Genomic DNA, 15,734 nt, shown 5'->3' on the forward strand with positions numbered 1-15,734 from the left:
TTTCACCCTTATGACAAATGAGCTTTCGTTACTGTTTTTGTAGGGCTTGAGTCTCTTTCAGGTTTTGATTTCTAATTTGAAATTGGTTAAATAATATAAATGTGAACTCTATGTCAATAGAAGGCAAAGGAAGATTAAAAAGTAAGGCACTACTTCTGTAGCTTTACAACAATAGAATATAAGTGGAATAATGAACTGTAAATGTATCTAATTACATAAATAATGCATTTGTGTAATTGTCTAGTAGGGGTGTGCTAATGAATCAATTATTTTTAATTGTAGGATGCTTGATTGTTTCAGAAATATAATTGATTGTAATCAAGAATCAATTAAATGTTGGTAGTAATTCTATTTATCAAATTTAATATATTATTATAGTTTAGAAGTGTTTTCAAAAAGGAAGTATTAAAGGACTATTCTAGTATTATATGTTCATACCATTGGGCTGATGGGGTGGCGCTTACTGTAAAGTGCACATTAAAAAAGAAACATTTATTTTCTTCTCATCTTTTTTTCTGATCTCATCTGATCTGTGAGGATAAACAAGGGCTTAGACTTGCTCAGTATTCATAACTCTTAGCTTTCTGTATGAAGCAGACTTTGATAGGAACCAAGTGCCCCTATGTGAAGCTCTTTCAAAGGTGTGAAACTTGCAGTCCTGACCACATCGTAAAAATAGTGCTCTGCACAGCAGGGTGGTGTGCGAGGAATTCATACCAGCCTGCCTTCCCCAAACGCCCTGGCAAGCCGTCAGCCCTAGATATGCTTTCTCTTCTGAACTATTTTTGGGTTGTTGTGTGTCATGTGGAACTGTTAGCTTTTACCCCATACTGGTTATTGTTCTTCTTGCAAATAAAACTTGAACTAATAATTTTAATTCGAAGGAACTTCATGTACCTTGTGCACACAAGAGGCGTTCAGTCTGCCTTCCCATGACTCTGCTGGCTATATGAAAGACAAAAACTAAATGAAATGAGTACAACTCTAAAGGGAAAGTGAGCTGACCAGGTAAAAGAAGAGGGGTCTGTTTTAACATAGACCTCTTTTTGGTATCATACACAGATGTTTTGTTGATGCTGAACCTTTTTTGGCCTTTGTAGAAAGGGCCTATTTTGATGCTTATTACATTGCAGATGGGAGAGTGGATTATCTATTAAGTGCATACAGTACAGACCATACATACAATTCATATTTCCATGGGTTTATAGGCCCTGATCAACATACTTGACCAGCTTGTGTGCCCATGGAAAACTGAAATCTGCACTAACAAGTAGGTAAAGCACAGATCTTCCCACTAAGGGAGGCTGTTTAAGGACCTATGATCTCTACTACAGTTCCATCAGAAGACACATTCTTCTGGCAAGTGTGCAAAATATATAGATAGTAAATATAGAGAGTGCCATCTACTGACGTGCAAGGGGAGAATATATCTGTGGCATTGTCCAGAAACGTGCCGACTCAATAAAGTTGTTGTTATCCTCCAAATGGCTTCCTGACTGTAGATGCAAGCATGAGTCTAGTCTAGGCTTGTCTTTCCCTGTAGTGCTGTAAAGAGATCAGTCAAGCTGCCTGATGTAATCTTTGTATTTCTAAAAACTTGTCCTTGTAACCAAAAAGCTCAAGATTGATGTGCAAAATTTCAATGGCACGGAGGTTTTCTTCTATTATTATTTTAAATCAGGTTGAGAAGAATTTAAATTGTTTATTTTCTGAAGCTTTTTGGCCTGATGTCACTGGAAACCTGGTGTAACTTGTGCCTTGTCCTTAGGTCTTTTGCTGGATGGGCTGCAGAGGAGCTGCAGAAGTGCAAGCTGGGTCACCTCCCCCTTGGTTTTTTTCCTCAGGAAATTGAGTGTTGAATTCTCATTTTACTACAGAAAAGTGTTCTATCAGAAAATATCTGACTATCACTATAAATTTCTCCTTACCTTGACAAAGAGATATTATTAGAATTATTTGATTTCCTGCCTGTGGGGACTAATTATTTGAGTAGTGAGTTTCTGAACTTGAGGATGAAGAGAATAAATGACCTTCTTTTTTTTTTGTCTTCTAGTACTGTTTTTTCTAGCACTGTTTTCAGCACAGTAAAGTAAAAGGAAATTTTAGACTTACCACCACCACCTCTGAAAACACAAGCTTACTGCTCAGAAAAAAGTTAAAAGACAAATCAAATATTAGGAATTATTACACTAGGAGTGAATAGCAAAACAAAGAACTTCATTATTCCATTGTATAAATCTGTGGTGCGTCGTATCTGGAATGCTGCATATGCAGCTTAGGTCTCCCTGCTTCAAAGGAAGTGTTGCACAAACGAGAGGTGGGTAGGAGTTAAGGAGCTGCTACTGCACTCAAGAGGGTCCTGCAAAAAACACAGAAGGGAGGAAATCTTTATTCTCCACTACTCACACTAGAAGAATTGAGAGGCAACCAAATTTTAAAAATGTTACTGTGCACAGATAAAATTGTGGAACTTGGTGCCGTAGTATGATCTGAGAGCCAAAATAATGGGATTCATGAAGAATTCGTGAAGAGTACTTTGCCTGTTAAAAGTTGCTGCAGTTGCAACCTTTGACTCAGAAAGCCCTTTCCCTTCTAACTTGGGGCAATCAACACTGCATGTCCAGGAAGGATCACTTTATTCTCATCCATTTTCTTATGTTTTCTTCTAATTATGGCCTACTGGACCTTGCAGGAAATAGAATGTTAAACCAGGTGGGTTTTTAGTCTAATCCAAAACCCCAGGAGCCAGAAGATAGGACCTCGCCTCTTACCTTGTGCCTGCAGAGTCATGCCCTATTTTCTGTCTGCTCTGTTTGTGGCCCAAAGAGCTGAATAATTTTTGCATGGGTGCCACTGGGTGTCATTTGGGATGACTGGTAGGTTCTGCTCAGGATATCCTTCAGAAAGGCACAGAGGTGTGACCAGAACAGGATTCCAGACTCTGCTTTGTAACACAGGTGCCTAAAATAACTAGGGACCACGGTGCCAATCTTTCAGATACCCAAGGCACTTATTGGCTTTATCCCTTAATTATGAACCAAAGACGATATTCTTCAGATCATCTGTAAATATCTCTTGAGGCTACTTGTCAAGATAATTTCTTCTGGCTTTTCAAACTCAAGGGAACTATTTTGATTGTAAGATAATATAACATAAACATGTCACTGATGATGTGAACATGTTTGTATGTAAGTATGCTACATCATTTCCATTAGAAGTTTGAAGTGAAAAATAATGTTCAAAAATTGCAGACTTCTTCAGTTGGAACTCCTCTAGGTGTCCTCAGTTTCTTCCCAGGTACCCGCCTACGTTTCCGACATGGTACGCCAGCTCCCACGTTTCCATGAAAGCTTTGGTTATCAAAGCAGTTTTCCTTGTTTAGCATTTTAACCATATAATTTGCCTCGCATTGAATGTCACCATTGGCCCATGTCAACCAACAGCCTTCAAAGGATTAAGTAACTCTTTCCTTCTGTTTCCTGTGTTGCTTGCTTTCCTTCAGTAATTCTTTACCATTGAGGTGATGTCAAAGGGCCCTGATTGAGGAACAATATATATGTGACATCCTCAAGTATACAAAGAAAAAAAAAAAGGACAGAACAGAGAAAGGTCTTTGTTCCAGCCACTTAGCAAACCTAGCAATCATGCTGGCTTCCTGAATAGGTTGCCAGTTATGTTCTGTAATTACTTTGCTTCCTATAACATAAAAATGCTTGTCTACCTTGTTATTAGGGTTCCACCTGTGGTCTTAACACCCACATTTAATTTCTGGGATCATTCTTTTGAATTTTTATCCTGCTTGCATGCAAGCTAGTGTCAGAATGTCTGCTGAGGATGGTTTCACTGAAGAAGGCTGTTTGGAAGGGTATTTATGTCCTGATGTGGCTGAGTCTTGTGATCTTGCACCTGGAGATGGGAATGTTGCACCAATAGCCTTTCGGCTTCTTTGTTTGTTAAGTGATGTTGCATGTCTACTGTGAAGTAATGTTCTTAAGTAAAGATAATTCTGTGTGATTGAAATAATTTGCTGGAGAATGACAGTTGGATTAGAAATCTCAGTCCTTGCAGTGCTACACCACTAGTCCAGGAGGTCACACTTTGGCAAACACAGAGCTCATGCATTTGTTTCAGTGATAATACTGTCAACTCCAATTTACAGCAGTCTGGTTTAATGCAGAGCTTACCAATAATTCGTAGTGATCAGAAGATCAATGAGATTTAGTGTTCGTGTTCTGAATGAACAAGTAAGTGTTAGGTGGCCTCCTGGGGGCTCCTTTCTCATCTTTGGCTGCAACAGCTCGGAGTCCTCAAAGTTGAAGCTGTAATTCATTGATGTAATTCTAATTTTAGGACGTAAAAACCCAAATACTTGATGTTTTTAAAGTTAGCAACTCATGAGAGTTAAAGCAGGGTGGTGTGTCAGTGATGGAATTTTATCCCCTTGTTTTTTAGCCATACAAATGTAAGCAAACCCAGGCTAATGGCCTCTGCTGTTAGCAGCAGTGTGCTCTGATGCAGCAGTGTGGTTCTGTAGCCGTCTCTCTTAAGGGCTTTCTTTCCCCCGTAGGGTGACCTCTTTCCTGGCTCATTGAGATAAATTCTCCAAGATTCTTGACCTGATCTGATGGAGGCGGAAACTGAATGGCAGTTTTAAAATCAGTAGTCTCCACATGAGTGCTGTGTCTAGCACATATTGTGCCCTTAAAAATGAAATAGAGAAATGCCCTCCCTGCACCTAAAACCCAGCCATGGCTTTAGCGTCTTCTGGGATAGAGGCATTTCGTGCAACCTGTTGAATTAAGGGGATTTTTATTGCCCTCCCTGCATTTAATTTTTACGTATACAACACTGAACTTGTCCAAAAAAGACTTACTCAAAGCAGCAAGGCATTAAGAATAAATTGCTGAGAGCTCCAGTGTCATGTGAAATCACGGAATAAAAAGAGCCAGCAGCTGTTACTGTGTTACTAGGGGAAAAACCCTTTCACAATGAGACACAAGGATAAGACAGAGGAAAACATATTTTAGCTCTCCTAAGCTCTAGAGTTCCTTTTTTTTCTCCTTTTCTTTTTCCTTTTCCTTTTCCTTTTCCTTTTTTTTTTTTCTTTTTCTAATAAACCTCAAATCTCTTCTCTTATGTTGTCATCCACTGCAGCCCTCTCAGTAGGAAATCACTGAGGTCTGAGATGGCACACTTGATATAAAGCCACTTTTGATTTAGGGGGAAAAAGAAGAGTATTAGAAAATAAGAGTTTGTCTGACAAGAAATGCAAATTACCTGTAGTACTTGTTGCTGGTTATAGTCTTGTAGATTGGTCAGTGTATCTAAAATTCCTCCACTAAATTACAAGACCAACCTGGATTTTGGCATGTTTGCAGTTACGTTTCTCTTCCACGCACATCAAATACATGTGTGTTAATGTATGTGTTTTTAAAAGAAATAATACATCAACTGCCATTTGTGATGTAAGAGTGATACAAAGACATTCTTATCCTTAAGCTTTTGTACTCAAGGGGAGTTAAGAAAGCCAAAACAACTTCACCGTTAAAATTAGCAAATTTCTAAGATTTAAGGGTTTGTCAAGAATTGACAAGTTATTTTTGCCACACACAAATGACACTAGGTATGGAATTGTTACAGTAAATTTACTATGTTATTGCTTAGAATCCAGTATCTCCTAAACTCTGAGTACAGGCTCTGGATATGTGGATTTTATTAATATTCCTGAATTGAGTCATATAGGCATGAGTTATTTGAGGTGGCATCGCAATTTTTCCCTAGCTTCTTAATACCTGCTCAGGAAAAACTATTCAGATTCTGCTCTCGCTGCTGGAGGAAGCTGGCATGTTAATCCACTTTGCTTACTTTGCAGTTATGTAAATTTATTAATTTTGGGAGGATTTTTTCAGAACCTTGGCCTCAAATTGCTAGAAGCACAGCTCTGAAGGAGCTTTTGTTATTGTTTCATCTGTATAGGAAGTGATAGTATAAAGGATACTTTTGCCTCTATGTTGCATTTTAAGATTCAGATAGGAAATGGCCTGAGCAGAGCAGGATTGTCTCAGACAATGTGGCCAGGATACATAGCTTACCTATTGAGGGCTCTCTGAGTTCAGCCTGAGTCTTTCCCTGTCCCTGCCATTTGTTGTGCTGACTGTTTTCAAGTGCGTAACTGCTCCCAGTAGCCTGTAATTGCAAGGTCAGTCTAAGGTGAAGCTGTGCCTTGTTTAGGGAAAGACATGAACAGTCTGTTTAGGCCATATGTTGTTGCCTTGTCCTTTTCTTGAAACCTTTGGGTAGCTCAGCATGTTACGTACAATGATTAGGAGCACCAATCTTGCAGAGTACACGATTGGGACCAGCTTAGCTTCGGTGTAATTGGCAGCTTTGTGGAGTCTGTGCTTGAGTCTTAGGTGGGCGTAGCAAAACAGCTATTCTGAGCTGATATTTTATTTTGAGGGTGAACTACCCCATAATCCATGATTTTTTTCTTGCTATCTTGTGCACTTTTATTGCAGAGAATGGAACCCACCAAGTATTTATTTTTCTCATTTGTTTACAAAAGCGTCGCTTTTCCCATATGCATGGACATGACTACTCTATATCAACCAGCAGCCAGCATCTGGAGGAAACTTGTTAAAAAAATTGTTGGTTTTGTTTCGGTTTGTTTTGTTTTTTAAGAATTGAGACTTACTTTGCCATGAATGCAAAAACAAGGAAAGGGTCAAACTATGTAAATAAGTTTGAAAAGCAGCTTGCTTACGGCCTTCCATTGATGTTCAGTCTATACATTTGCTCTAGCTATTAATTTGGTTAGAAACGCTTAAGGACAGGGATCTATTATTTCCTCACTGAAAAAAGCACAGGCTAAAGCTTTGTTTTAAAACTGATCATGGTTGCTAAGTAACAGTCTAACCTAAATTGAGTGTTTTCTTCAACAACTAATCCCAAATTCTTAAAAAGTGAAAAATTAAAGACATGATAAGTCTTACTCTGCCCATATGATTAACAGACGATTTGATTTAAACCTTGGTCCCACTGTTGTCAGTGGAGAAAGCTTCCACTGGCTCAATGACATGGGTATTTCTCCACTGATTCTCATCCAGAGTAGAGAGATTTGTAGTATAATGTACCTATTTGTCAATTTCTGTTCTTTTTAATGAACTAATTGCTAGAATTTTCCACATTTCCTCCACCTTCTCACATCTGCAATGTTGTGGTTTTGGTTGTTTTTTTTTTTTGTTTTGAGGCAGTTGAAGAAATACTTAAATATAGGAATGAAATTGGGTATTGTCATTAAATCAAAAGGAGAATGTTTCATGATCAGCTAATGATGGCTGTTTCCATCAGTGCATACATTCTGTTCCTCAGTGGGTTTTGTTAGTTACATGGGTGTAACGCAGTTCTGCTTTTTCCTGGTAGGCTAACAGAAGGCCAGGAAAACAGATTTAGGTTTTAAGCTGAGGACTAGGAGCACATCCTTCTGCTTCACAGCCGGTGCTTAATACTGTAAGTCACAGCACCTCTTGGTCAAGTCAATAAATCTCTTGCAGTGCAGAGATGCCCAGGGTAACAACGTCTGAGTTAGTACCACAAATAGAAGTGGAATAGGCATGTCAGTGTGGCTGTGCACCTGAGCTACTGAGCTGTGCTGGAGGAGGTTTATTAGCTCCAGCGAAGTGCTGCACTAATGCTTTTGGATCAGCGTTAGTTCACCTGTGTGATGCAGTGCTGAACAGGGTAAGTACATCAGCGTGGTCAGGCACTTGCTTGGTTGTTTAAGCACTATCCACCCACACTGTAGGCATACCTTCCAGTAATTTTATCGGTGAACTTCTTGGTTATGCCGTATGGTTTCTATCTATTTCTTTTACATTTGAAGGTCTCAAAGCTGTTGACAGCTTACAGAAGTTGGTAAATATTATTGCAGTTAGAACTTGCAAATTGATTTAGAATTGATTTAGAATCTCTCTAAATTATGTAGGAAGCCAGTTTCTCAAATCTCTCAACATGGTTAAATTTCTTCTCTGGTCTTCAAACGTAATTGTAAGAACAGTACTGATGCTGGTGTACACAAGGTGATTATGTTGTGTCTTTGCAATTAACTAGGCAATACTGCAGAGTTAATATTTTAAGCATACCACTTCCCAACCGTTTGGTACTTCAAGCATTTGGGCCTAGTGCACTGAGGGTTTTTTTGCCTTTGACATTGAGCTTCTGTGTTTGGCCTCTGTGTGTTGTCCATCCTGTCCTCGCTGTGCCGTGCTTTTAGAGATGCTTAGGTCTTTTGCACTCATGTCTGAACCACTACGAACTCCTGGCACAGGTTGGAGACTGGCCAGTTAGAGCACGTGTCATTGAATGGGAAGTCTGTGCAGAGCTGCGTTCTCAGCTGAATTGCTCCTGGTTCTTCTGCAGTTGCCAGAAGTATGGGAATAGGTAACCTGTGGTGTAGTAGAAGGCTTCAAGGGGGGAATCCCCCTCCAAGCCCTCCCCCAAAAAAGGCATAGTACCCAGAACATCACCAGACTCAGGAAAATGGGAAGCTCATGCAACTGCATTGTAAAGCAGGGACTATTGAGTTATCTTCCTCTCCCTTCAGATTTATGTCACTGAAGGTTGTTTTGTCCTTGTCTGTCTAAATGTGAACTCCTTACAGGCAGCTTGTATTTTAAAATGAGGGAAAAAAACCTGTGAAACAAGATCCTCTCTGTTTTCTTCTCAGTAAAAGTACCAAACTGAGAAAATCCTGTCTGGTAGGTGTAACCTGCGTTGTTTCTTCACAGAGGCTTATTTTTTTGTGTTAGGATCTATTTAAAGCATTTTCATGCGTTGTGACCATTTAGCTAAGTGATTCGGATTGTTTGTAGCATTAACCAGCTCCCTCATTACTCACTGCTCCATGAATCTTTGTCAACTAAAACACTTAACCGCCGAAGTTTTTCTGTTCTCATTCATCAGAAATATCTTCAGATCACCAGTTAAATATATTGATGAGAAATAGCCCAAAAATGATCTTTGACGAACCTCACTGTTGCCCAGTTCATTAATATTTTCCCAGTCACTTTATTTTCAGATGTACTGGTAAAGTAGTTTTTAATACCTTCAGTGGGTGTTGCTACTTCTGTATGCTGTCATTTTTAAAATGGTAAGATTTGAAAATCAAGATTTCACATAGTACTAAGTCAGATTTTTTTTTTAATCCAAGTACTTTATCAACAGAAATGTTTTTAACATCCAGACTCATATCCTGACAAAAAAGATTAGTGATTCATTTGACAAGACCTAGTTTCCATGGAACTTGTTGACTGAAATTGATTTAATTTTTTAGCATCTATTTCTTTGTTGCTAATCTCTATTTTTGAATTATCTATTTAGATATCTTAGAAGCCATATCAGGTTACTTAGATCCTAAATCTTTATGAACACCATCCCCCTACCTTTTTAACTTTTTAAAAAATTCCTAACTATGGAACCAAATTTAAATTTCTGTAATCATGCAGAAAAAATCTGTTGGTTTTTTTTTCAAAAGATTTATCAATAATTAACAAAATTTTTGAATGTTCTGAATCTTTTAAAAAACGTACTTGGCACTGGTGAGGCCACACCTTGAATACTGTGTTCAGTTTTGGGCCCCTCAGTATAGGAAGGACATTAAGGTGCTGGAGTGTGTCCAGAGAAGGGCAGCAAAACTGGTGAAGGGTCTGGAGAACAACTGTTATGAGGAGAGGCTGAGGGAACTGGGGTTGTGTAGCCTGGAGAAGATGAGGCTGAGGGGAGACCTTATTGCTCTCTACAACTACCTGAAAGGAGGTTGTAGTGAGGTGGGTGTTGGTCTCTTCTCCCAAGTTACTAGTGATAGGAAGAGACGAAGTGGCCTCAAGTTGCATCAGGGGAGGTTTGGATTAGATATTAGGAAAAATGTCTTCACTGCAAGGGTGGCCAGGCATTGGAAGAGGCTGCCCAGAGAGGCGATGGAGTCACCATCCCTGGAGGTATTTGAAAAATGTGTAAACGCAGCACTTCAGGGCATGGTTTAGGAGACATGGTAGTGTTGGATTGACGGTTGGACTTGATGATCCTAGAGGTCTTTTCCAACCTTAACGATTCTATGGTTCCATAATAAATTGTACTGTCGTTATTTTTCCTTTCTCTTATTGTTCATATAGATATGGCTTTTGTGTTTCCTCACTCTTTTTGGGGCATCTAGTAATGTATGTGTAATTTGTTCCCAGTTTTTACTAATACTTCTCTAATACTTCTGTGCTCCCAAAATACAGTTATGGTGATACCTGCTTAAAGTTTTGGTAAGCTGGCCCTTTTAAAAGTTTTTACTGTATTCCTCAGTGTTTGGTGTACCACCAGCTGCTTGAAGGAAGTAAATGCAGCTTAGTAATTGTTTTTTCAATTCACCCATTAGCTTTTAAAGTAATGTTTTAACTCTGTCAGTGAAGCTCAGTATTGTGTTACTTCTGTTGGGTGCTGAGCATGCTCACATATAAATTATTCTGTACTGTTTTATAAATATATAAATATCAGATACTTTCCAGTTTCCAATTGTTCTTATATTGGTGTTCAATATAAGAATACTTTTTCCACCTCTTGCACATCATGGACAGATCGTAAAGGAAAATTTTGCCTGTTTTTTGGTGATATTTCCTATTTGGAAGGAGTGGAGTGGCTGACCTTCAGTATCCCATCTTTGGTTTTGTGGACTAGAGTCCTCAAAGTCTAAATTAGCTGCTGGAAAGACGATGTAGACAGAGTGATATACTATGTTGCTGGTAAAATTCAAGATCAGTGTCTTAGCATTATGAACCATGGTTTCAGTAATATTTCCAGTACTTTGTTTTTTCCTCTATATAGGAATATCTTCGATTCATCTTGCCAGTTATTTAGGCAGACATTACTCACTGATGGGCACTTTTTAATTTTTTTAAAGTATGTTCTTTGAAAGATTCGTTGAGATTGGATTTATGTTGTTGTGAGACTAGCTTACATAACAGAGTGTTTGTGCCATAATTATTCTATTGAATGAAAAACCATCCTGGCTACCCAGTCATGTTTATTACTTTGGAGAGTGAGATTTTACTACAGTGAAGCCAACTGAAGCATAGAACTCCCTCTATCATGATAGACCTTTCTGTACTTCACAAACCAAAACCTACCTCTCAGTCCCCCACCAACATTTTAGCTCACCCACATCTAGCCTTACAGGAATAGCAAATTCCTTCCTCTCGAGTGAAAAGGGGCATTTACAATACGACTTTCCAGATATTCCCCTTCTTCAACAACCCTAAGGTCTTCCAGGACCAGTGGAACACAGGTTGGTAAGGCATCAGAGGTACCACAGGACGTTACTGCTAGAAGAATTGTTCTTTATCATCTTTACTCTTTCACTTCTTGAAGGCAGATAACTGTCCTGCATGTAAAATGTCATTGTTCAGATGCTCTGTGAACATTATCGCCACAAGAATGCTTTCATAACCTTGTGGTAAGTCTGTGCATTTTGAGCTGGACAGTAGTTAATTTCTTTCTTCCAGCTGTTTTTCGCTTCTTTTCAGGTGCTTCATTCAGTGTATTGACATGCCTGAGGTCCATTTGTGAAGATATACTTTCAGGTCACTCTCTTGGTCTATTAATGACAGCTTGCAAATTGACATTGCAACTGGGTGCATTAATGAAATAAGTAACTTTAAGACACCTCTTCAGTCTTTTGTAAACTACAACTGCAATACTGTCTACCAGCTTATGTTGTCACCAAGACTGTGAACACAGAGCACCTCGACCAATTTCAAAATTATGGGGGTAATAAATATCTTCATTATTTTTTCCAAACACATTATCACAAATTAATTATTTGTCTGTACAAGTAAAATTGCACTTATTTCTGCATGATTTCCAGAATTCCCCTGAGAACATATAATTCTATTTTATACACAAGAAGTGAAAACCCTTACAAGAAGAAACAGTCTATCAGATATCAATTATATTGTGTTTTGTTACCTTAGCCTTGCTGTCTAGATAGCAGTGAATTTAAAACAAACTGTTAAGTAATTTAATAGGGGATTTTCCATTATTTTCTCAAATTTGAGCGTTCCTTTCTTTTCTGCTGTCACTTACCTTTAAACATGTACTTTTTATGTTTTGATCAAAGCAAGAAAGAACATTGTTTTTATTTGAAAAGAACTAGTAAAACATGAATCTCTCTTCTTTTTTTATGATAGACTTATTTGTCATCTACTGTAATAATTTACAAAGATGCTTATGAGAACCTGTACTCATGGGCATAAAACTGGCTAAACAGAAATTCACGGTTATGTGAGAAAAGAACTTTCTTCCACTTAAATTAAGTGCAATGTTGAAATGAAAAATTAGTACAAAGAGCTTTAATAGTATTGTGTGTTAGAGATCTAGTTATTGTGCTATTATGGTAATAATAAAACATTTTCATGGGTCATCAAACTTATAAAGAAAAAGATTTATTAAGTTAGGGAACCTATATGGAAAATTAATGTATTAATGACATAGACCCCTGAAAATAACAATTGCCTTATTAGGAAGAAGTTGTGTTGCTAGGAGTCAGTAACCACAGTGTCAGAATAACATGGTTTTTTATTTCATATAAGAAATGCCGGTTAATGCACCTGGTTAGATAATGAGCAAGGGATGGCTGTGTGATGTAAAATATTGGGTAAAATGCTTAATTTGTGAGATGGGAAGCCATTAAAAAGTAAAAGTCTTTAAAATCTATCTTAGTGTAGTGCGCCGCAAGAACAGACTGGTGACCAAGATCTGTTTGAAGCTTGCCTAGAAGTAGGAAGACACCTGCGCCAAAGTACTCACATGAAGTAATTCCAGTTGATAAATCAAATAAGAATAAATAAAGATAATAAACAGCTTTTAAAAATGAGATGTTTATACAGCTGCTTAATTTTGCTGATACAGAATCAAGTTAAGCATGGGAAAGAATGCCTTGGTTCATAATGCCATATAATAAATTACTTAAAGCAAAGTTTCTAAAAGTGTCAGGACTTTGGATAGACAAGAAGGAGGGTCTCTGTCACCAGGAGGAATGTAGTACTGTACTCTAGGAGGTGCCAGGAAAGCTTTGGGAGACCACAGCTAAAGAAATATCAAAATAGCAGCTTCTTCATCAAAACAATTTCATGACTAATGTCTACTAGTTGCCTTAACTAGGGTAATTCTGAAATAAGTATCTAAATATATGGATTGAAAGAATTTGATCTGGAAAGCATGATCCACATCACTGATGTGTGGTTATAAAAGCATGGCAGAGGGGCTGTCTTGTAGAACTCTGACAAGGCACATCATAGAGCTCACACCACTCATCAGTTGTGTCCGTATTCTCCACAGTGGTCAGCTTTCCCAGGTTTGCAAGATTTTGGGACCCCTTAAAAGCCATGCTGACTGCTCTCAGCTGGACTCCAGGCAGATACAGAAGACTTGTGCCTCTAACTCCACTCCCCGAGATCCCCTGAGTATTGGTACTTTGAGCTGGTAGGTATATAGGCTTTGGTTGTATATGCAGGAGGAGATATTTTTAACAGCAGCATCTTGCCACTCTCCCAAACATCTTTTCTTTATCTTTTTTGAATGGAAGCAGCCTGCAAGCTGGATGTAGCCCCTAGGCTGCTGGTTCAGGAACAATGAACTGCTCTTTAATTGTTCTTTCTTTGTTTCTTTCAATTTTTACTTTGATTAAAATTAAACATTTAAAAATGTGAATACACATTTTAAGGAATATGGCCTTGCTAAGTCATTACTTTAATTATTTAACTAGCGCTGATTTCATATTGTAACAAAACTTACCAGGACATCTGTGACAAGTTGTGCTTGATTGCTATCAGCGGCTGACACAATGGCTTCTTCCCTTTCAAATAAGGGAATGTGGGTGAACAGCATAAAAATGCTGTCAAATATTTACTTGCATTCAAAGTTTGTATGTCCTCCCCTCCTCCACCTACTTTAGACACCCTTCTGGAAAATGCTTTTGTGAAAGGCTTTGCTGTCAGAAACAGCAAATGTTAAATACATCTAAGTAAGTATTTGTGGAAATCAGCTTTTTATCTCTTTCAAATGTAAAATTATCCTATTATGTTTAACCATTCAGGCAACGGGAAAAAAACTCTTATATTTGCAGCCAATGAAGAGTAATAAAAGTGCACATTTTGAATGTAAACAATTTTTTTCAGCTTGTTCAAGATCAGACTATATGGGCCCAGGTCTGATTTACAGAAATTGCTCAATGGATAATGAATATCTTTGTGATTTATGTGAAAACATAAAAATTGTAAGCTGGTCCTGGTTAATTCACAGAGAGGGGAAAACAACAAAATACAAACCTTAATTAATGTGAATAATTTATTTGTCTATAAAGTCAGCCATTCAACTTGAAATATATTTCCATCCCACTCCCCCCCAGAGGCTATATGCCCAAATTAAGGAGTAGCCATAGAATCATAGAATCATTAAGGTTGGAAAAGACCTCTAGGATCATCAAATCCAACCGTCAACCCAACACCACCGTGCCTCCTAAACCATGCCCTGAAGTGCCTCATCTACACGTCTTTTAAATACCTCCAGGGATGGTGACTCCACCACCTCTCTGGGCATCCTCTTCCAATGTCTGACCACTCTTTCAGTGAAGAAAGTTTTCCTAATATCCAATCTAAACCTCCCCTGACGCCGCTTGAGGCCATTTCCTCTCAATGTGCATGGCCAGACAGCACACGCACATTTTGCACGTGATCACAACATCTCTAGAAAATAGACCTGGGACAAATTCTAGTTTGACAGGATTCCCACCTGAGGACTACACTGAGCATGCCCTGCACATTCACTCTGGACACTGCTAGTAGAAAAAACTGAGGAACTAGCTTGTTATTTGGTGAAGCCTTTGGAAACCTTCTTTACAATTGCAATACGTTTCAGATGATGCCTCAGAGTGGTTTCTTGCTAGAAGATAATATTTTTTTGAAAAAAGACATCCACCTTTTGGCCTAATTCCAGTTAATGTCTAGAGCTGTTTATAGGCCCAGCAGTAGCAGATAACTGTAACAGATAAGAAAAGTGCCCTTCACTTTTATACATGTTCTTAGAGAAGCTTTGTCCACCCAGAAGCCAATCACAGATTTCCTGATCCCTAAAATTCAGATATGTGTACAATTAATACTGAAACAAGGAAATAATTGCAAGTTATAAATTCAGATGTTTTCCTACGTATGTCTGACATCATGCCACAATACTATTGCCTTGGCCTGTTCCCATAAGGAGTTATCTCATGTGCAAAGTTATCTATGTCTTTTCAGCCCATTTTGCAAAGAATACATAGGTTTCCTGAGCAGAGCAGGACGAAACAGGCAGCAGTTTCCTATCCGAGTCTGCTTTGCTGCAGCCCTGTGCTCATGTGCTTTCTTCTCTTCTTTTCAAATGGTCCCTTGCTAATCTCCATGTTTTCTTGCCCTGTGCTCAAATTGCTGTAATGTAAGGAATGTCTCAGGCTCTCCGTTTGCAGACTATTTTTGTGGTCACATAGCATAGCTTCTGCTCAGACCTCACCATGCCTGTTTGTACCTGAAGCCATCAGTTCGGGTTTACATTCGTCTCCAGATTCTCACAAAACTGAATGGGAAGATTTGTTCTTTCCATTGTTTCAGATATCATTAAATATGAGGAAGTGTAGTTACAGCCCTTTGCTGGTGCTCTTCCTG

General features: G+C 38.5%; 1 protein-coding gene across 2 annotated transcripts in view; it reads left to right on the forward strand.

The window, feature by feature from the left end:
• The window catches only part of EIPR1 (EARP complex and GARP complex interacting protein 1), a 145,943-nt gene extending 132,334 nt beyond the window's left edge, over positions 1 to 13,609 (forward strand). Inside the window, exon 9 of one of the 2 annotated variants that reach the window (XM_075086890.1) lies at positions 13,378 to 13,609. In XM_075086890.1, the coding sequence (XP_074942991.1) occupies positions 13,378 to 13,525 (148 nt within the window). In that variant the 3' untranslated portion in view covers positions 13,526 to 13,609. Of the gene's footprint in view, positions 1 to 11,564; positions 11,704 to 13,377 lie in introns of those variants that run through there. The other variant, XM_075086891.1, reaches the window with a different exon arrangement.
• The last annotated feature ends 2,125 nt before the right edge of the window (positions 13,610 to 15,734 follow it).

This window comes from Phalacrocorax aristotelis, chromosome 3 (assembly GCF_949628215.1).
Source record: "Phalacrocorax aristotelis chromosome 3, bGulAri2.1, whole genome shotgun sequence".
In the NCBI taxonomy this organism is placed as follows: Eukaryota; Metazoa; Chordata; class Aves; order Suliformes; family Phalacrocoracidae; genus Phalacrocorax; species Phalacrocorax aristotelis.